This window comes from Pongo pygmaeus, chromosome 7 (genome assembly GCF_028885625.2).
Source record: "Pongo pygmaeus isolate AG05252 chromosome 7, NHGRI_mPonPyg2-v2.0_pri, whole genome shotgun sequence".
Lineage (NCBI taxonomy): Eukaryota > Metazoa > Chordata > Mammalia > Primates > Hominidae > Pongo > Pongo pygmaeus.
The window spans coordinates 143,679,531-143,701,725 of NC_072380.2; the positions used below are offsets into that span (position 1 = coordinate 143,679,531).

The 22,195-nt window shown below is 40.0% G+C and overlaps 1 protein-coding gene across 3 annotated transcripts in view; it reads right to left on the bottom strand.

The window, feature by feature from the left end:
• Nucleotides 1-22,195, bottom strand: part of ADCY8 (adenylate cyclase 8) — a 260,213-nt gene that overhangs the window by 41,683 nt on the left and 196,335 nt on the right. For 2 of the 3 annotated variants that reach the window (XM_054499607.2, XM_054499609.2), the window contains 3 exons: nucleotides 21,229-21,318; nucleotides 10,034-10,206; nucleotides 4,621-4,699 (listed from right to left, as the gene is read on the bottom strand). In XM_054499607.2, the coding sequence (XP_054355582.1) occupies nucleotides 4,621-4,699; nucleotides 10,034-10,206; nucleotides 21,229-21,318 (342 nt within the window). The remainder of the gene's footprint in view (nucleotides 1-4,620; nucleotides 4,700-10,033; nucleotides 10,207-21,228; nucleotides 21,319-22,195) is intronic. The other variant, XM_054499608.2, reaches the window with a different exon arrangement.

The following is a 22,195-nucleotide window of genomic DNA, read 5'->3' on the forward strand; positions in this document are numbered from 1 at the left end:
AGCCTTCTTAATTAATTTATTAAAACATTAACATATAAACCATTTTACATTTTATAAAATGGTTTATATTTTAATCTGTGAAATGACAAAGGAAGGGAATGGTGTGGGAAAATAGGGATAGAATTTAAATTTCTTTAATTATGTCTTGTTTTAAGTAAATAACTTTAGAATCATTCCAATATTTTACTTAATTATTAAACTAAATCTATTCTCAAAAAACTCTGTAAAAACAAACAACCAAGCAGACAAACAAACAAATGAGCCTACACAGAGAGGAACTATGTCAGATGTCCTTTTGCACAATAATTTGACGACATGTTGCCAGAAGGAAATACCCTAAGGATAAAAAGAGCTCAAGAAGAATGTCAAAACTGTTTACAGTAACCATATTATAGGTGGTAACAATTGTGTTATTATACTTAGACTATTATAGTGAATCACAAATGAGTAACTGTGTTGGTGTCATTAAAACTAGAATTTTGGGGAAGAGAAAAAGGAGCTGCAGATGTAAGATTGTTGAAGTTAGTCAAAAGCTTGTGGTCCTCATTATGAAGTAGAAGTATCACACTGTGAACTCATGATGTATAGATCTTCTAGCTCTGCCCACTGAAATCACGTTCTAGAAACAATGAAAACTTAGTAGTAATAACTCCCAGTGTCCAGATTGTGGTTTCTAAATATCAGTTCCTACAAAAAAATTCCCATTCTTTTCAGAGGTGCCCAAATTTTAGGTACCTTTAATTATGTCTTGTTTTAAGTAAATGACTTTATTGGAAGATTTTTTAATATGAGAAACCAGGAGTCTATCAGAGACTACCAGGGTTATGTCAAAATGATGCAAAAGCCAACTTGAATGAGCTCCCACTAGTCAAAGATGTGACACATTTAGCTTAATAAGACTAATAATTGCAATGAATTGAAACACAGAGAATACAGTAAAATGCATAAATTCAAAATGACACTTAAAAACCAGAACCTCATGGTCACCTCTGAATGATGCTAGGGAAAAAACTTATGGGGAAACTTACAGCAAACAAACTTATAGGGAAAAAATTCAGCATTTATCTTTGCTTTATGAATTATACTTCTAGGTAACAAATAGTGAGGAGATGGTTCTCTTTAGTAACGTATTCCAGCTAATAAATTATGGAGAACTGATAGGATTAGCATATCACTGTATAAAATAAGTGAATATAGGCGATTATCATAAGCAGCTGCTAACATCACAAAAAGATAAGGAGACCTTATGCACCCCCTAATTGTAGTCTATAAAACCGACCAATTAAATGTTTTGCAGAAATCATTAAACCTGAATCTCACCAAGCTTCTGGACAGAAATACAGTACAAAGAAAACAAAACAAAACAAGAACAAAGGACAGGGGAATCTCTTAAATGCCTTAGAGAATGCAATCAATAAACTGTAAGAAATGACAGCCCTGGAAGGTTGAGTCTCTCAAGGTCACTCATTCTTGAAGTGGAATTGCTAGGACTCAAGCAAGAATATTTGGTTCCAAGGCTTGAGTCTTTCCTTCTGAGCCGCACAATCTCAGGTGCCTGCTTTTATCACACCCGGAAGTTACTGGAGACAGGACCTGATTATTCTCTTTCTCCTTGTGGAGGTGTGGCTTCCTCTGCTAACAATGAAGATGCCCAGGCAAAGCTCAAACTTCCAGGGCTACCAGTGAATCAGGCACCGGGTGGGAGGCACCCAATCGTTTGCTCTCTCTGTTCAACGTTGAGAATGTTCACCTGCCTCAGAGGAGGAAGTGTTTGGCATGTCGTTTCCACATATGTGCAAGATAAAAATTTCCAATTATTCAGTTACATAACCACCTCCGTCCCTCTGGAGATGTTTAATTACACATGCCCCCACCAGACGCTTCTGCGTACCAGGCATCAGTGGGCACTATTCAGCCCCTATTAAAAATAGACGGCCTCTGAGTCACAAGGGAAAACCGGTAGAAGCAGGGAGCAAGCCCAGGAGTGGGCAGGCTTGATTGGAGATTAATAGGACCCAAAATGATGCTACAGATAGAAGACACCTGAAGTGATACAACCCTGCAGAAAGCCACCCCTATCACAGGGAGGCAGTGGCACGTGAAGGAAACAGAATGGAACTAGGAGTTTGAGCATTTGGATTCCCACTCCAGTCTGTCATTTCTTACAGGCTTTGTGACATCAGGGGACTTCAATCTCTGTTCTTGTCTTAGGACCAGATGGCTAACAATACCTGCCTTGTTTGTGTCATCAGCTTATTTTTAAAGTAAAATATTAATAGCTATCAATTTTGAAAATTTATATGTGCGAGCCAGTGGGATAAGTATATTACAATTATATTCTCATATAACACTCTAATAACCTGATGAAGTAGAACTTGTTATTATCATACCCATTTTACAGGTGAGGAAACTGAAAATCAGAAAGTTAAGTAAATTGTTGAAAGTCACATAGCTACTAAGTGGCAGAGTTGGGGTTTGAATACTATCTGCCCAGTTCCAAAGCCTGTACTTGTAACTGCTATAGTTATGAGATGTGGTTATATAATTTCAAAACCATTTGAAAGTTAAAGATAAAAGGGAAAAATATCAGATGTCACTTAAACCCAGTCACTCAGACCCTCATTAAATACTTACATACCCGCATTTTACCTATAATCTTAATGCAATTAGGTTATCTGCTTTCCCAGGACAAATGGAGCATAGGATAAATCAAATCTGAATGTTATTAGGGTACCATTTGAGGAAGGCACGGACAGGGCACAAAGTAATTCCCTAAGGTGACAGAAGAGACAGAACCATTCTCCTTTTTACGGAATGACGACCCTTACCCAGAACTTGTTCTCTCAGCTATTTCCAGGGATATCTCACTTGTCAATTTAAAACCTGTGTAACTGAGTGAGCATATGTTTGTCTGTAGGATGACGGCCTTGTCTAAATCTGTTTTCATAGTTCTCAACTGGATTGTCATTTGTGTGTCACACTAAGGCACTCTCCCCTAGAAATGAAAGCTGTCAAGCAGCAGAAGACAAGACCCCAGTCCTCACAGATAGTTGGAAAGACCTAAAAACAGGAATTCTAGAAATGGCTAGACTTTGACATTTGGCCTAGTGTTTCATCATAATTTCAGCCAAAATGGGAAAACAAGTCAAAGCATATTGCAAGATGCAGTGCCCTGGGTCACTGTGTTCGTATGCAGACAGCATCTTTGTTCTGCTCTGATCAGCCCAGTGATGTAGAAAGGGTAGGCTTTGAAGACAGATCAGGATTTGAATTCTAGTCCTCCTACTTACTAGCTGAATAGCCTTACTTTCATCGTCCATAAAACAGGAGTAATAATAACTTCCATTCCAGGTTGTTGATAGGATTAAATGAGAATAGAGAGAAAGTGCTAGGCACATAGTAGGAACTCAATAAATATTAATTCTTTATTCATTTCTTTCACTTGCCAAGTTTTAATATTATCTATTTTTTTCTTGACTAAACTGTACAATCCCCTTTATTACGAGTAACTTTAAATACCTGTCTCTGTGTTCTTGGGGTTTTGGGCTGTTTCATCCCTGTTTTCTCAGGGTTCGTTACCTCCGTTTCCATGGTGATTTCCCAGCAATGTGCTTCTATTTCTGCTCTGGCTGACAGTCTCCTTGCTGTGCTTTCCTCCTTTTCTGGTTATGGTTTTTGACGTACACACAGACCACAGAAAGATGGACCAAGATCCAGAGAAGGGTAGTGAGGGAGGCAGTGCCTGATTTCTACCAGGGGGTGAAAATCTCCCCAAGCGATGAACGTTCGTGGGTTGGAGTTCACCTGAAGAAGACCTACTGGTCTTTGAGAATCCTGCCTAGATGTTCCTATGAAGAATAATTTTCTTTCTCGAAGTCCCTAGCCAAGTCTCTTCCACACATAACATGTTTGCATTATTTGGGGTTAGCTCTACTCCAGGAGACTGGACCAGAGCTGGGATTTTGTACAGTTCTGCCCACAGTGCCCACTCCAGATTCTGGTAAAGAGTAGGGGCTCATGGAAAGCATAATCCATATGGCAGGCATTTATCTAATTAGGACAGATCTGTAACGAAGTCTTTATTATAAACAATGCAAGTCAGTGCACAAAATTCTACACACAATAATCTCCAATGCTTTCTCAAGACAGCCCTATTTAGGTATTACTAATTTATTTTAGAGTTGAGGAAACTGAGGCTCATGGAGATTAGTAACTTGCCCAAGATCATACACTGCTGAGAGTAAGAACTGTGATTAGAATCCAGGCTCAGCTGAACCCAAATGTTTACCTAAGATAGCACACAACTTTTGTAGTAATAATTTCATCCAGGCAACAGAATTGGGAGGGATCCCAGTTTGTCTTAGGCAGAAATTGAAAGCTCTTTCACTAGGATGATTTTTTGAAAGAGATATATCCAAAGGTCATTAAAACCACATTGTTTACCAGATCTTCTCCAGCTTTGTTTTTCATTAGGTGGTCTTTATTAGGAATTGATTTATTAAGAACTACAACTTGCCACAGGCAGCTAAAAGTTATTTGCTGCAAAGAGCAGCAGAGGCCAGTTTGATGGCAACAAGAAATGTCAGGTAACAGAGCAGTCAGAGCGAAATGTTAGATTACCTGCTGTCCATGGTAGAACACAGCCAGGAGGAACATGGCCATCAGTAGCAGCGATGCCTCCTTGGTCCCCAGGAAATCTCTGTTGGAAGAAAAAAGGAACTGATAACCATGGGGGGACTTCAAGGAGACCCATGAGAAAACTGAGGTTCAGAAAGGAGTGGTATAAAAAGAAAAAAACACACATCTTTTCAGCACCTATTATGTGATCGTGGCTGCTCTAAGCGTTTGCACATTGGCTAATTCAAAAGTCGATTGACCTCCAAGGGTATGAGGTGACCCAGAACACATATGGTGAAAGAGATTCTACAGTCTAGCCTCTAGATGGTACACTCACATTAATAATAATGTTTTCTATGTGCAGAACACATTTTATAGATTTTAAATAGCCTTTATACTTTCCTATCACAAAATCCATGTGAAGATGGAATCTAGCTTTATGCTAAAAAACCTTCCCAGCTTATACTGGGCCAGGCACAGTTCAACTCATCAGGATTGGACAGAGACTTAGGAGTGAAAATGTACATTCTTAGGGAGGTATTTTGCATATGAGGATTAAGAGGACCAAATAACTCTGTGGGCTGGGACAAGAGTCAAATCTGTGAATACCTTGGAGGAAAGATGCTAACAATAGATGATACTAATTATTATGCTTCTATAGACCCAGAGAAGCACATAATTATCGAGCATCTACTGTGTGCCAGGCATAATATTCTGGGATATAGAGATGAAGAAGGCATGTTGTCTTTGTCCTCGAAACATTAAGTAAGAGAAATAATCAAATACACAGATAATTTTATAATATGATAAACTCTGTGGAAAGGATACATCCTTGTTGCCATAGGAATGCACGGGGAAAAAAAAAGCAACCCAGGCTGGGTGTTCAGGGGAGGCTGAAGAGCTGAATCCTAAAAGATAAGACTTCACAAGGAAAAAGTGGGATGGGTTCTCTAGGTACAGGACATATATTTTGCTTAGCTAGGTTGTTTATAGGTCTCTAGTATGGGGATAAAAAATAAATGTCATATATCATGTTTGAAGCCATATGTAGACTCAGGACGAGAGAGTGCTAACAGAGCTGTCCACTGTGAGTGCTAAAGTGAAGAGGGCTGGACTGTGAGCCACACATTGTCATCCTGCATTTTAGGGCTGAGGAGTCATCCATCCATTCATGAATCCATGAATCCATGAATCTATGAATCCATCTAACCATCCACCCATCCATCCATCCATCCATCCATCAGTCCATCCATCCATCCTTTGTTCCATCTTTCCAGCCATCCACCGTCACCATCAGGCTTATTTTGAGGACATAGACACATTCCAGTACCATCCTTTTATTCTTTCATGTCACTTAATTCTCTAGCTTCTGCAGTTTGTGGACCCCTGAAAAAAGATTAAAGACATGAGGTTTGGACTCATGAAGATCTAGGTTCCAACGTCAGCTTTTCTACTGACCAGTTGTTTGACCTTGGAAAAGTCATTTAACATCTCTGAGCCTCAGTTGAATGTATCTAATAGTGTTTACCTCTATCACTGTGAGGATTAAATGAGTTAATCATGGTAATGTGCTTGGCACAGTGCCTGGCCCACATTTCCCCCTTGCCACCCTGTGAAGCACCTGGCACATCATCTTGCTCATGGTGGTGGAGCTTTAAAAAGTCACTCATTCACATTGCTTAGTTTGAATGAGCATGTCCTACGTTCAGCTCCTCCTTGTGACTTCTTCCCAAATCCCTGCTCTGCCTGGCACTTTGGATATCCTTTGCTTTGCCATACAGAAGACTTTAAGTCCAGAAATTTATCATTTGAAACACATTTTCAAGAGAAAACACAAATACCTCTTCAATTATTTTGAAAGCAGTGATTGACCAAAAATAGAAAGATGACTAGACAAAACTCAGAAGAAAAAGTAAAAGAAAATTACAAACAATCTTTGAGTCATTCACTGTATTGCAGATGGAAAAAACAGCCTGAGCACAGACTGCAGAATATGCATAGTAAGTCAGCCAGGCTGAGGAGCATCCCGAAAGAACTGTGGTTTGAAATTAGAAAGTTTTTTTTTTTTTTTAGTTTCAATAATTCCTTAAAGAACTTCCAAAGAGAACCAAATGGCTGAAATCTGTACTGTATTATAATGCTTTGCTTAATATTGGTTGTCAGGGACTTAAAATCAAGAACATGTTGAACTAATTTATTTGTATTGATAAAATCACTGAGTTAATACTATCATCTCTTTATGCTAATAGAAAGGAACATTCTTAAGTGAAAACCCATGTAGCATAATGTAATTTTCAGGGCTATAACAGTCTTTAGAGATCATCTTATCTGATGTATCACAAAAATTAATATTTGAGTGTTATTCATTACAGAAATATTTAGGCTAATTATAGTGTGTTTGGAAACTAATAAAGATGCACATATAACAAAATAAAAATTGCCCTTAAGCCTACCACCCAGAGAAGACAATGGTTAAAATTTTGGAGTTAACTAAATGTCATTTCCTTTTACCCCGTACAAAAAAGTATGTTTACAAATTTAGGATTGCATAGCTCTCATACTGTTTTGTAAGCTACTTCAGACTTAGTAAAAATTATGAAAATAATTTCAAGTAATTAAGTACCTTTTGTGCGCTTAGCAGATTTATTCTAATTCGTACTATGTGCACCACACATAATGTAATATCCCTTGAAGCCTTTTATTTTACAGGTAGAGACTGAGGCCCACGGAGGAGTAGTCATTTTCCCAAGGTCACACAGCTCATTTGTGTCAGAGCCAGGATGAGAACTCATATCTTAGTCACCAAATTCAGCATGTTCATTGTAGCACATTTGACCCTGAATTTTTAGTTTATTAGTTCCCAATTGCTTCTATGACACTCATAATAAACCACTCAGCTTGAATTTATCTTTTATTCTGTTGTCATAATAATGACTGTAAGTGCTAATTTTATGCCATACTCTAATAACACTTTATGTATTCTGCCTACTTTAATTATCATATCAACAATCAAGATACTATTATCCCCATTCTAGAAAAAAAACCCAAGACTGAGATGTTAAAAAATTTAACTTAATTAGCTAGCAAACAGTGAAGACTAGCTATCAATACAGATCTCAGTGATATTTTTCAGTAGCTGCAATGCCCCCCTCTATGTACCTACTTATAATTGCTTGCCCTTAAGGTCCTAAAGGATAAAAATAATGCCTTATTCATCTATGAACCTGCAGTGCCTAGTAAAAACCCACAGAAAACAATGTAATGTGTATTGAATGGATACACGGACGAATTCACGAAGGTCGTGTGATGTTGGACAAATGTTATTTGGCTTTGACTCTACGCGTGGATTATTTCCTGGTTGTTCATTCCTCCTATCGACCCTGCTGTTTCATGTGGACTAATGCAATAGCTAGAACTGGTTCAATAATTTGTGGACCCACTGTAAAATGAAAATGCAGGGGTTTCTTGAAATTTTTTTTTAGAGAATTTCAAGATGGTGAAAGCAGGGCATTAAACAAAGCAAGACCCTTCTGAGTGCAGAGCCCTATGTGAATGCACAGGCCACATGTCCATGAAGCTGGCCATTGCAGTTGCCTCCCAAATAGTCTTTCTGCATCCATTCTTGTCCCCATCTAGTCCTTTAGTTGTAGCAGACAGTGTTCTTTTGAACTACCCCAACTTCTCATTGGTTAAAATCCTTTTGTGCATCCCAAAAACCTTCTTGATTCTTTTTAATTTTATTTTTAATTGATGTGTAATAATTGTACATATTTATAGGGCACAGAGTGATGTTTCAATACATGTGTACTATGTGTAATGATCAAAGCAGGTTAATTAGAATATTCACTACCTCAAATATTTATCATTTCTTTGTGAACATTCAAAATCCTCTCTTCTAGCTATTTAAAAATATACAGTAAATTATTGTCAATTATAGTCACCCTGCAGTGCTATAGAACACTAAACATATTCCTCTTATCTAGATGAATTTTGTATCTATTAACCAACCCCTCTTTGTAGGAAGGATTGATGTATTATACAACACTGAAATGTTGCAGGTGTCTGTTTTCATGATTGGGTAGCAAGATCTGCATCACTTATCTTAATTCTACTTTTGTGGCACTGAATTTGGAAATGTAGCATTTGCCTTGAAAGGCTGAAGATGATGAATGGGAAGTGTGCCCAAGTTCAAGTGTACTGTGCCCTATGATTTGTATTCATATTTTGTGTTGTGTAACTGAGACTGATGAGGTGCACTTGTCCCAAGTGAAGTAGTTTCCATCATAAACCTGGAAAAGTTCCTGTTTTAAGGCTGGGCCTAGAGAAGATCAGTTCTGCTTCTAAAAAGTCTGATGTGTCTTTACGCAGACATTGTTTCTGCAACAGTATGGTCACTGTGATGTCATCAGAAAGTGCATGCAAAAAGGGAACTCTTGCCAATGGGAGAGACAGGGAAGGAGCCAGCACACATATTTTTCTGCCTTCCTCTGTCCTGAGACACTTTTTCCCACCTTAGAGCTGCCCAGAGGCATTTCAAATGGCTCTGCGAGTGGATTTTCCAAGGCACCAGCTGAATCTCTTCACAGCCCATGTTGCCAGCAAAATGTAGTGGTAGCTTGCATTCGCCTCTCATCCTTTTCTTCCTCACTTCTCTTTTCCCTCACTTTCACTGCCTTGGGGTTTCATTAGCCTTGCCTTGGGCTGTTTTTCTCTAAGGAGTCTGGGTAAGATATTCTTTTTTTGTACTTTTCTATATTTCAGCAGTAATACGTTTGTCCCTTGGTATCAGCCCTGTGGATACCAAAAGCCATGCATGCTCAAGTCCCTTATATAAAATGTCATAATATTTGCATATAACCTATACATATGCCCCCCATGCTTTAAATCATCCTTCGATTACTTATAAAACCTAATACAATGTAAATGCTATGTAAATAGTTGTTAAACTATACTGCTTTTGTCTGTAATTTTTTAAAAAATATTTTCAAACTGAAGCTAGTTGAATCCACAATGCTGTGGATATGGAGGACCAACTGTGCGATGCAAAGGGAGAGCATGAGGGCTTAATACACAGTGGCTGCTCTTATTAATATTGCTACAGCCAAATTATAAACAGATCCTACAAGTGTTGAAACCACTAAATTTGAAGAAATCATAAATTATCAGATTTGGAGGAGACCTGAGCTACTATTTAGTCCAAACTTTGATTAATTCATCTGTAATCCATATAAATGATGCCACTGAAAAGTCAGGATTTTTGCTTGGACTTGTAAACTACAGAATGCCTGATTTGAGCTATAAGTCAATATCCAGTCAGACCTTAAGTTTCAGTAACGCAGCGGGCATCATTTTCCCAACGATTCCATTTCCCACAGGAAGTTGAGCACACTTTGGACTCACAGTGGTGGGCACTTACTCTCCACTGTGGTTGAGGTTGTCATAACGCAGAAAGAGGCCTGCATAGATGGTCTCAGTGAGCAGGGCATAGATGGCGATCATGATCAGCAGCACTGCCAGCTTCAGGACGGAGTTCAGCCGGAGGAAAACTGCACAGGTCACCATGGCCAACACCCCTGTGAAGACAAAGTACTGGAAACAGAGAACACACGTGGTCAGATTCAATGGGGGCAGCAGTTCCCTCTCCTAGCCATGGATGCTTGTAGGTCTTACACACATTTGCAGAGAGTTTCCATTTGGAGGTCTCAAGGCCTCCTGAAATTCAACAGGTCCCAAATCAAACTCTTCATTTGCCTACTGCCAAGCCCTACTTCTGTGAATGGCATCACTATTCATAGTATTTCCCAAGCCAATAACTTTGGTTTCATCTTCGTTGCCTTCTTCTTCCCTACACAGGCCATCCTAAGTTGGTAGACTCTACTTTTTTTTTTGTTTGAGATGGGGGTCTCATTCTGTTGCCCAGGCTGGAGTGCAGTGGTGCAATCTTGGCTCACTGCAACCTCCTCCTCCCAGATTCAAGCAATTCTCTCCCCTCAGCTTCCCCAGTAGCTGGGATTACAGGAACATGCCACCACACCTGGCTAACTTTTCTATTTTTAGTAGAGACAGGGTTTCACCACGTTGGCCAGGCTGGTCTTGAACTCCTGACCTCAGATGATCCACCCACCTTGACCTCCCAAAGTGCTGGGATTACAGGCATGAGCCACCATGCCCGGCTGATTCTTCTTGAATAGACCTCCCTTTCAGCCAGCCTTCTTCCACACTGCTTCTGCCTTAGTTCTCACCAACAGCTCTAGAATAGTTTTTTGGCAGCTCTGCCTGCAGTTAGTCCCCAATCCCCACCCCACACCCATATCGTTCTCTACTCCATATTTCTAAAGCACAGATCTGATCATGTCACGTCTTAACTTGAAGTTCTTTCATAGCTCTCCACTATCGCAAATTATATTCTCCTTTCTGAATAGTAAAGCTCACAAGGCCATCACATATCAGATTTCCTTTCATTCTCTGAACGCTTCTCCCAAGTACCAGGGCCCTGTTGCTCAACTCTCATCCATATGCCTAGGGCTTACTCTTCTGGCAAATGTCAGCTTAAGTGTTCTTTCCTCTAAGAAGCCTTCCTCAGTATCTCCAGGTATGTTTGGATCTTGCTTCATTCCTCCACAGCACCCTGCATAGACCAGCATAACACCTATTACCCTGTATGAGAAGTAACTGCTCAAATTGCAAATTTGGAATTAGCCAAGAGCTGGAATATTAGAGTAGCCCTTAGATGTCAGTCTACCCCACCAGATTTCAGCCTTTTATGGGAAGCTCCCCAGCCTATTCCTTCCCTTAGAGAAGTATCCTAATATATCATTCTGGATGGTGGGTTCAGACTCTGACTATCGGGAACAAAAAGAATAAAACTTACATTATCAAAGGCCCATTTTGTGGCAATATTGTGCTCTCTATATACATTTTCACTTGTAACATTCAAAGTAACTGGTCAAGATGGGAGTCATAATTCCTATTTCATAGGTTAAGAAACTGAGATTCATAGAGCTTAAGTAAATTGTCCAAGATCTCTTGGCTATAAAGTGGCATCTAGGTCACCAGGATATAACCAATTCATGTAAATGGGGACTCTAGTTAAAATATTGGACTTGACAATTTCTAAAATTCTTTTTGGTCTTGTTGTACATGGCTGTTTGTAACAACTTGTCTTTTCTCTTCTATTACATAGAGAGACAATTTTTGTATGGGCAAGGGTGTTGGGTAAGAATATCCAAAAATGTCCAAGTAATTACTGAAGATTGTTTACAGATTTCTAAGCCTAGCTGGCTAATTTATGCATCCATTCAACAAATATTGACATCGACAGGTGTGGAGAGTGTCCTGACTGTGTTCTCTCTGAGGGCAAAGGCCCCATGCCTTTGTGGTACATAGGGTGGACTCATAAGTGAAAAAGGCATTTCCTTGCCATTAGGAGCCTAGTGTCTAGTGTCTAGTGTCTCCTTTACTTCTGTCTTTTCCTTTTCCAAGAAATCCAATTATTTTCTGGTCTCAAATGGGATAATAGGTTTTCTTCAGCTGTCCTTTAAGATCTTGAGGAAGATTTTTAGGTAATTCATTTTGATGCCTCTGTGTAGGAAGCTGTGTGTGAAGTGACTGGGCAATAAGAAGTTCATTCTCCAGAGCTCATTTTCTGCTCCAGGGAAACTCTAAGACCCTCCAGTTTGACAAAGGCCAAAGAAAGAGGACTAGACCTGAGGGGTCCTGTTTCATTGTTTCCTGTATCACAACAAGGGGCGGTGCATGGCTTTTTGCAAATTATGAATAATTTATTGGATAAAAAGCCATTGAAATGATTGTGTCCTTGGAACAAAAACTTATGTGGTCACAACAGTTAATTTATAAAATGTAATAAGCATTTATTGAGTGCCTATTACAATCAAGACATGGTGCTAGGCACTGGAAATTCAAAGGAGAGTAAGAGATGGTCCAGGCCTAAAGGAAGTCGTGGTCTAAAATGTAAAGCAGACATAAAAATACAAACAATAATCATGGTGGAAAGTGCTTTGCCAGCAATGTGACCAAATGCAATGTGGGTACAGAGGAAGGACAAAGCATTGTGCTTTCTGCAGGCACATCTGAAGAAGGCTATACAGGGGACATGAGTTTGAACTGGACCTTGAAGGACAGAGAGGATTTCACACAGTAGAAAATGGAAAGGGATGGGCATTTTAGAAAGACAGAATAACATGAATGCAAAAGTGTAAAGGAACAAGGTGTCAGGAAGATTAATTCCTTAGGTCATATTAGAGAATCATACAACTACTCATAAAGAGAACTAGTAACACAAGCAGAAGAAAATATTTGAATGTGTTGCCCTGCTCCTTTCTCTAACAAGGCTGCTGAAGGTATAATAGGCAAATATAATTGTACATTTGCACAATGTGTTGATGGGTCTTTCTCGTTTTGTTGCCTCGATCAATTGTGGCAGCATGCTCTTGCCTTCTTTACCCCTATCCCCCATTCCATCGAAAGGAATCACCCACTGCCTTGCATGGTTTAGGTAACTTTTTACTTTAAAGTATAAAGGTGAACCTTTTGGAGGTGATATAAACCATGGGACATCAAACAGAATGAGACTCCCGGACAACGTCAGAGGAATCTCTGTGCTTTTTATACCTTGAGTGAATAGTGGGGGTGGGACCAGCAAATGGGAGAACAACAGGAGGCTACAGAAGAATTATGGCTTTGTGAAAGCTTTGTGAAAACATTTCTCTTTTGCTGGGTCTGGACTCATAAATTGCATGTGTCCTGTAACTTGGGAAGAAACTGGGCTCAATGCAATTACTTAGTTTCTGTCAAAAAACAAGCAATTTTTGTGTTATATTACTCTAGGAACTTAGAAGGCCCACAGCTCCTCAAGTGTCCCCTAAATGGATCCTGGGTATAAGGGGCTTATAGGTATAGTAGGACAGAGTTAAGGGGCAAAACCACACTGTAAAAAATCCTCTTGTATGGAAATCTGTACTTTATTCTGCAGTCCATAAGGAACCACGGCTGAGTTTCTTGCTTGTGGTGGATTCATTAGGTCAGTGCCTAAGAAATAAATTGTGGTAGGGCAGAATATACGATGTATCAGGATTAATGGAGAAAAGCTGAGGACTTAAAGACAAGATCTTGGCAGATCTACCCAATAAACTTAGCAAGATATAAAAGTTGGACAACATTGTCTAGTTTTATGGGGAGGTAAGAGAGAGGAGTCAGAGGTAGCACTAAGATTTCCACTTTGTATTAATCTATTAAGTAAGAAAAAACTTAAGGTAAAGTATGAGGAAAAGGCAGTGAGTTCTTTTTTAGGCCTATAAAGCTTTAGGTATAGAAGGGGTGGTTCAGGAAGGATGTTCAGTGAGCAATGACATAAATGAGGCTGAGGTTCAGAAGGCAGATGGGGTCTGGAGACACACATTTAGCATCACTCAGCTGAACTTACAGGTGTGGAAGAAACCACTCAAGCAGAATACAAGTAAAGACAGAAGATACAGAGACTAACATTGAGAGCCTACCATGTTTGAAGGACTGTGGAAGAAGAGAAATAAGACTATTGATTAGGCATTGTTGGGGATGTGAGGAGGAGAACTAGAAGACAGTAGTGAAGAAACATGTGCCCGAAGAATAAATAGCTCTATATACAAGAGTTTTCAGAGGAGCGTTTAAATGACAACAAAGAGTGTTCAAAATAATTTTAAACTGGAAAGCAGGGTGTCAAATTGTATATATACTATGATTACAAGAATGCAAACTATGTCTACACAGACATGACATGGCTTTTGAGTGGATTATTTACTTTTGTAATGTCCTTTAGTTTTATTTTAATGTGCAATATGAAATGAAACACTAGGTTGAATACAGTGTTTCAGGGTAAATCCCTGTACTCCAGAGAACTCTGCCTCCCATATAGTAATGGGGTTCTCTGTTTTTTTTCCTAGACCTTTTAATGATAAAAAATAATAATGCCAAGATTTGTATGAGAAATGTTAGGTAGTGCGCAAAGTTCCCAGCAATCTCTGATACAGGAAGCAGACAAGCTATGCATTGTAAATGCATCACCTTTGCCTTGGGAAAGGATATAATGACACCTCAGTTTTTACCATTAAAAAAATTGGTTAGGAAAAAGAAGTCAAAGGCATTTCAATAGGTAAAATAAAATGTAGACAGGAGAAGACAAAAAAACCCTACAGATGTGGAGGTGTGAAAGAGACCAGATTCATCTTACATTAGATGAACTCCAGGTAAGATTGGTGGAGGGACCAGCTGGGTTAGGGATGTCTGTAAATCAGTGATTAAGTTGGTGGAAAGTAGATGTAATAATTAAACCTAAATATTTATTGGGCATGTATTCTGTGAATGACTTTGAATGACTTTATGTGTTTCATCTCATTTAATTCCTTAAATGACCCAAGGACAGGTATTATTCTTGGGTCCACTTTACAGAAGAGAGGAAGTATATATAACACTTTTCTTCTTCTGAATATACAAGGTTTTCTTCTCTCAGATAGATATTCTGGCTTGGGAAATCAATTTCTTCAATGTCTGTACTGAAAAAATTGGAATCTCATGATATGCCAAGGTGTTAAGGGCAGCAACAACTGAACCTGTTTCCATGAAACAAACAGTTTACAAACTAAATCATGCATTTTCCCACAATTGTTGACTGAGAACCCACTACGCACCAAAAACTGTGCCAGGCTAGAAGGACATTGTCAGTGCACCATAAATTGCCTCAGCAATATATGCACAATTTACTCTTAAAAGAGGAGGAAGAAGAATTATTTTACACAATGATAACTGACGAGGGAATTGAGCATCTACCCACATAAGTCAGACAAACTGGACTCCCTGGAGCTATCTGGTTGCTGCCAAAATCCCATAACATCATGAACTCATGGGACAAGAAGAAAAGAAATCAAGCAGACAATTTTCAAAAGTCACTATAGTTTAAAGAAATCATCCGGACTTATTGCTTTACACAAAATCTGATTCTTAGCAATTGTAGCTCTTGGCATAAGCAACACAGTGAAGTGTGTCCAGGCAAATGACAGAAGCTGCTCTGCTTCTTCTGAGACCAGCCTAGACTCTCCAGAAAGTCGAGCAAGGAGGGTATCATAAACCTGGGGACCAACACAGGGTGCTGGGAAGATGGCTGGTCTGACTCTCCAGGGTGTTCACTGGGTTGTGTTAATTAGGGGAAAAGAAAATTTTGTATGTGGTTGGTGCTCTAGTACACTCCTAATGGTCCTTTGGTTCATTCAAGATGCTGGTTTTTCATCGTTGTATTTTTGAAAAATCTTCTGTTATTCATATCATTGTCTTTTACTATGCAATATGTTCCCCTCACACATTTTATGATTTTGTCTTTATTATGGCTTGAGTAATTTGATTATGATGTGCCTTTGTGTGCCTGTGTGTGTGTTTATATTGAGGTTTTGGACCTGTGGATGTATGGTTTTCATCAAATGTGGAAAAATTCATGCCACTATTTCTTTAAATAGCTTTTCAATCTCCTCATCTTTCTCTTAGTCTTTCTTTTAGGTTAGGAGCTAGGACTCCAATTATACATATAGTATGCTGCTTGAAGTTGTCCACAGTACTGCTTTTATTTTTATTTTTTTAATTTTTGTGTTTCATTTCGGATACTTTATATTGCTATGTTATCAGTTTTACTTTTTTTCTTCTGCACTATCTAATATTTGTCTATCATGAATATAGTTATAATAATTATCTGCCTGGCTGGGTGCAGTGGCTCATGCCTATAATCCCAACACTTTGGGAGGCCCAGGCAGGTGGGTCACTTGTGGCCAGGAGTTTGAGACCAGACTGGCCAACATGGCAAAACCCCATCTCTACTGAAAACAATAATAATAATAAACTTAGCTCAGTGTGTTTGTGCATGTCTGCAGTCCCAGCTACTTGGGAGGCTGAGGCACAAGAATCGCTTGAACCTGGGAAGTGGAAGTTGTAGTGAGCCAAGATTGCACCACTGCATTCCAGCCTGAGCAACAGAGTGAGACTCTCTCTCAAAAAAAAAAAAAAAAAGCTAATTCAAATATAAACAGTCAAATCTGAGTTGGTCTTCTTTGGTTGATTTTCTTCCCTCGTTATCAGTCATATTTTCCTCCTCCTTTTGATGCTGGTAATCTTTGAGTGGGTGCCAGACATTGTGTATTTACCTTGTTAAATCCTAGATATTTTTGTATTCCTATACATATTCTTGAAATTTATTCTAGGACACATATTAAATTATTTTAAAAGGTTTGATCTCTTTGGATCTAACTTTTAAGATTTTAAAGGAAGAATCAGAGCAGCATATGATGTAGAAACAATTATTTTACTCTACTGAAGCAAGACTTTTCTGAATGTTCTAACCTAGTACCCCATGAATCTTTCTCAGTCTGACTGGTGGGAACAAAAATTATTCTCAACTCTGTGTGAGTTCCAGGTACTGATCCTTCCAGATGGTTCTTTTCCCATGTCAGTTTCCTCACATGCGTGCACTGATTGAACCCTTTTCAGATCTCTAGGTTTTTCTATCTATGCAACTCTCTAGAGTAGTGTGTTCTGCAGACTGTAGCCACCTTGGTCTCCCAGGACTCTCAGCTTAGTATTCTCAAATCAGGGAGTCCATCTTGGTTTCCTCTTCCTCAGCCACAGTCTAAAAATTCTCTTAAAGCAATAATAAAGCTCAGGCAATCACTTGCTTCCTGTCTTTCAGGATTATCGTCCTTTACTGACTGATGCCTAGTGCCTTGAAAACTATTGTTTCATACATGTTGTTTGTTTTTAGTTGTTTCAGATGGGAAGGTAAATCTTGTTCCTGTTAGTCTATTGGAAGAATGCTTCCTTTCTCTTTAAATATTTTAAAACACAGATTGTGGGCCCTGTCTTGTGCTGGGCCCTTTAGTCAATCTTGAATAGTTATACAATATTATCTTCACTCCTTATGTCAATAAATTTGACAGGATGGAAAGGATATCCCAGCTAAATAAATCAACTGTAGGAAGGATGGAGTGTGAATGCTAAGATGACACCGTAAGGGTATATGAGATGGCAGGAAGGAGAGTGACCTGAAGGAGTTGGGCCTGCCAAACCACATTATGGAAAAAGGGAGGCTTGAAGGCTGGGTAGGACCTGAATAAATGGAGAAGAAAGGGAAGGAAATGCCAGCATGCCAAGACACAGATGATCACATCTCTATGGAAAAATAGGCTCTTCAGGACCCTTTAAAACCATAGCAAGCTCTGACTGCTCTTGCAGATACAGTGAACTGTTTATTCAGATGTGCCAGAGCATATAATAAAGGGGCGTAATTCTAAAGTGAGGGTCTTCTCACCACATCTCCTGAGAACCACATCCAGGTGTTTGAGATAATGACACTCTGGGTTTGTGCATGTGATTTGCATTCATTTCACAATCCTGTGCCTTTCTTTCTCCTCGACTACTCTCCAACCCTGACTGGAATATAGCTTTCTTCACTTTCATTCCCGGCATCTTCACTCGTTTTTAGCATCTGACAAGCTTCGAATTTCGAACTAAATTATACTTTATATCATACATTGTAAAAGCCTCATTTTTTGTATTACATCATCCAGTTTGATAATATGTTTTTGGACTGGATATTATTTCTCATAGGGTGAGGCAGAAATGTCAGGTATACATTTGAAGAAACTGAGGCTCACAAAGATGAAGCGATTTGCTTGGGGACACATACTTGTGAGTACGTGAGTGCTGGGGAGTTGGATTAAGTCTTTCAGAAGGTCTGAATACCTAATCCATTTTAGTTTGGCAATGCTTAGTGAAGCATGTGTGCGCACATACACATGCACACATATATGCACACACACATACATACATGTATCAGAATGGCAAATGGTGGGTCAGATCAGGTGGTTGTTGCAGGTGGTGAATTTGGCCTGTGGCTGTAGTTTGCTGACCTCCTGAACAAGATGATCCTTTCATTGCGGAGAAAATGATAACATCAATCCATATTCATTTTATCTCACTTTTAAACATTTCTGTTGTTGAGTTGTTTCATAACATACACTGGTATATTACGCACAGTGGTTCGGGTATGTACAGGTGTTTGTTTGTTGATAACATACACTGGCATTACATGCTCAAAGCCCTTTTGTTGAAAATAATAAATAAATCATAGCAGACATTTAATGAGCAGACACTTTGTGCCAGGTGTGGCTTCTAAACACTTTATATGGATTAATTCACTTAATTCTTGTAATCAACCAATAAGGAAGGCCCTACTTTTATCCCCATTTTACAGATAAGGAAACTGAGGCACTGAAACAAAACTGTGTGATCAAAAATCTTACCCACCACTTTCTTAGGATCTGGCTAATCTCTGAGTGCTGTGGTCTTGTGTTTGGGGGTTCAGGTGTTGGGTCAAGGGTATACCATATTAATTCAAAGTGATGTGTGGGCACAGATAAATAGCTGCTTCATGTCAGATGCCATGTGAGGAGCTAAATATTTGCTAACCCATCTAGGCAGACACCATGAGAACATATTGTTTAACTCCACAGTAGCCATGTAAAGAAGGTATTAATTTTCTCATTTTCCAGATGAGGAAACAGGTTCAGAGAGGGTAAGAACTGATTCAAGGTTCCACTTCCAGCAAGTGAGGGAGCTTGATTGGAAATGAAAACCAGCTTTTGCCTAGCTCTGACTGTCCAATTCTGGGCCACTTACTCTCTCCAAAAGTTGAGACATTCCCTAAGCCCCTCAAATCAAGAATTTCTCAGGGAGCCATTGTCCCACAGAGTACACTAAGCTGGGGCTCCACTCATTCCTAGGTGGAAGGAAGTCCCAGGGCACATGGTCTGCCCCATGCAGCCCCTAAATGGGACCTAGTCCCATCCTGTCCTGCACATCCGTTAGTAGAGTCTACTGTCTCCTCTAGGGACTAGGCAAGATAAAGAATAAGGTAGATATGGTTCAAATTATAGTATCAAGCCTTGATAATTGAATTAAAAAGAGAAGGAAGGAAGGATAGAAAGAAGAAGGGAAGGAAAGAAGTGAGGAAGAAATAAGATCAGGCAGGTGTGGCCCTAACCAGCACTAAGCAAGCTGCTTTCTGAGCTCCAGTTTTATTATCTATAACACGGAGACAGTAATAGCCTCTACCCCAGACATCTGAAGGATTTGATGATGTTATGCATATCAAGCAGGTGCTCTATGCAAATGGATGGAGGGAGAGGAGGCTTGGTCTCCTTGTTGGAATGTTTCTGGGACCAATTCTTAGGCCTAGAAGAGACTACAGGGGGCCTTTTCTCCATTCATATGTTGGAGGGCCTTCTGAGTGTGGCAGCCTCTTAGAGAACGAAAGTCTATCCAGAGTCCTAGGTATGGGGTTGGCTGGGGTCTGCTGGGACATCTTAGCTGTTCTACTTTATGACCCAGAATGTCTACCCTAATATGTAAAGTTCCGGGTTGTGAATAACAGACCCCATAGGCTGACCCCAAGGCCCAGAAACAGACCACTGGCTCTGTGGTAAACATAGAGTAAGACACACATATTATGATCATAGGTGGCTTGTTGGGAGGCCTACAGAACACATGGTGCTTCTGGCACTCTTTTTACCAGTTAAGTTTAGTTCTAATTTTCTGCCTTTGTAATTCATTCCTCCCTCTCTTCCTTCTTGCCTCCCTCCCTTCTTTCCTCCCTCCCTTCTTCCCTCCCTCCCTTCCTTCCTTCCTTCCTTCCCCTTCTTCCCCTCCCTCCCTCCCACCCTTCCTCCCTCCCTTCCTTCCTTTTCCATCCTTCCTTCCTTCCTTCTCCTTCCTTCCCTCCTTCCTTCTTTCCTTCCTTCCCCTTCTTTCCTTCCATCCTTCTTTCCCCTTCCTTCCATCCTTCCTTCCCCTTCCTTTCTTCTCCTTCCTTTCTCTTCCTTCCTTCCTTCCTTCTCCTTCCTTCCCTCCTTCCTTCTTTCCTTCCTTCCCCTTCTTTCCTTCCATCCTTCCTTCCCCTTCCTTCCATCCTTCCTTCCCCTTCCTTTTTTCTCCTTCCTTCCTCTTCCTTCCTTTCTTCCCCTTCCTTCCTTCCTTCTCCTTTCTTCCTTCCCTTTCCTTCCTTCCTTCCTTCCTTCTCCTGCCTGCCTGCCTTCCTTCCTTCCTTCCTTCCTTCCTTCCTTAATTCCCTCCCTCCATCCCTCTTTCCTTAATGCAGTAAATACTGTTTGAGAAAGAACTCTGCCTGCTAATGGAGATTACAGTGCATTCTGCTACAGGATTTTACAAATAAGCTAGGAGAAATGCATAGAGAAGAAAGAGATAAGGGCAAATGGAAAATGGATAGAAGAAAAGGTGGAAAGGAAGAAAGGGAGGAGAAAGAAGGAGAAAGAAATAAGGAAGGGGTAAAGATGAAAAAGAGGCAGAGGAGGGGACAGGAAAGAGGACTGGGAAACAGAAAATATAAGGGGAGAAGGAAAGGCAGAAAAGGGAAAGAAGAAGAAAGGAAAGAAGAAGAGGCAGAAGAAGGAAAACAGGCCTCTTGAGTACTTTCTACGGCCCTTCAGCCAGTCTTGTTTATTTGGAGCTGGTAGAGATATATCTATGTCCAACTCTCACCAAGGGGAGCTCATAAATAAATACCTCTGGGTAGGAGCAGATATCTGTAAACACAGCTGAGGAATTGAAAGTCAGGTTCTTCAAGGGTATCGACTTGTCAAAATCACACCACAGCTGCGGATTAAAAAAAAAAAAAGAACAACAAAAACAAAAACAGGAACAACAAAGTCAGTGTGAGTGCTGGAAATGGAGCAGTGTGCTATCAGTGGCTGGGCTTCAGCACGAGCCTGGGTAGACTGAACCCTAGAGGGGACTTGAAGTCAGAATGGAAGTGCCAAAGTGCCAGCTTTGATTTCTTTTATTTAAAAAACAAGTGCTTGCTCAGAAAGAGCTTTTGTAAGCCAGTCATGAAACTAAGTTTAGACTGCTCTGTTGGCCCCATCATTTAAGGTCACTGGAGTGTGCTTGTGGAGCTCAGAAGAGAAAGCCAGATGGCAGGAGAAGAGGTCTGGGGTAAACTCGTAGCCTGTCTCCAGATCAACAGCTGCGAGGACTTGAAGAATCTGAAGGGGTACATTTTCCAGAAAGACTCTTAGCATTGGGGTGATGGGCATTTCCTAGGACAGAAGTTGCTGCAGGAGATTTTGTGGTACTAGGAAAAGAATAACTACCATTGGCCAAATGCCTCCTCTGTGCCAGACACTTTGTACAAAAAAGCCTCACAACCACCTTGTGATGTAGCTGCTATTTTTAATCCCCATTTTACAATTGAAAAATATGAAACTCTGAGAAGTAAAGTAACTTGTCCAGTGTCACTGAGCTGGTGACTGGTGGATCTGAGATTTGAACACAGGTCTATCTGACTCCAAAGCCTCTGATCTTCCTACCACACTACCCACTGAGGCACGGTTGGCCTCAGAGGTAACCCTGACCTACAGTCATTGGGCTTACTTACAAATTCTGCACCCCAGAAATATCTAATTTGTTATTAAGACTTAATTTAAGGTCCTGGATGCTTCTCTGCAGCCTGTGATCAATTGATCCCATGTAC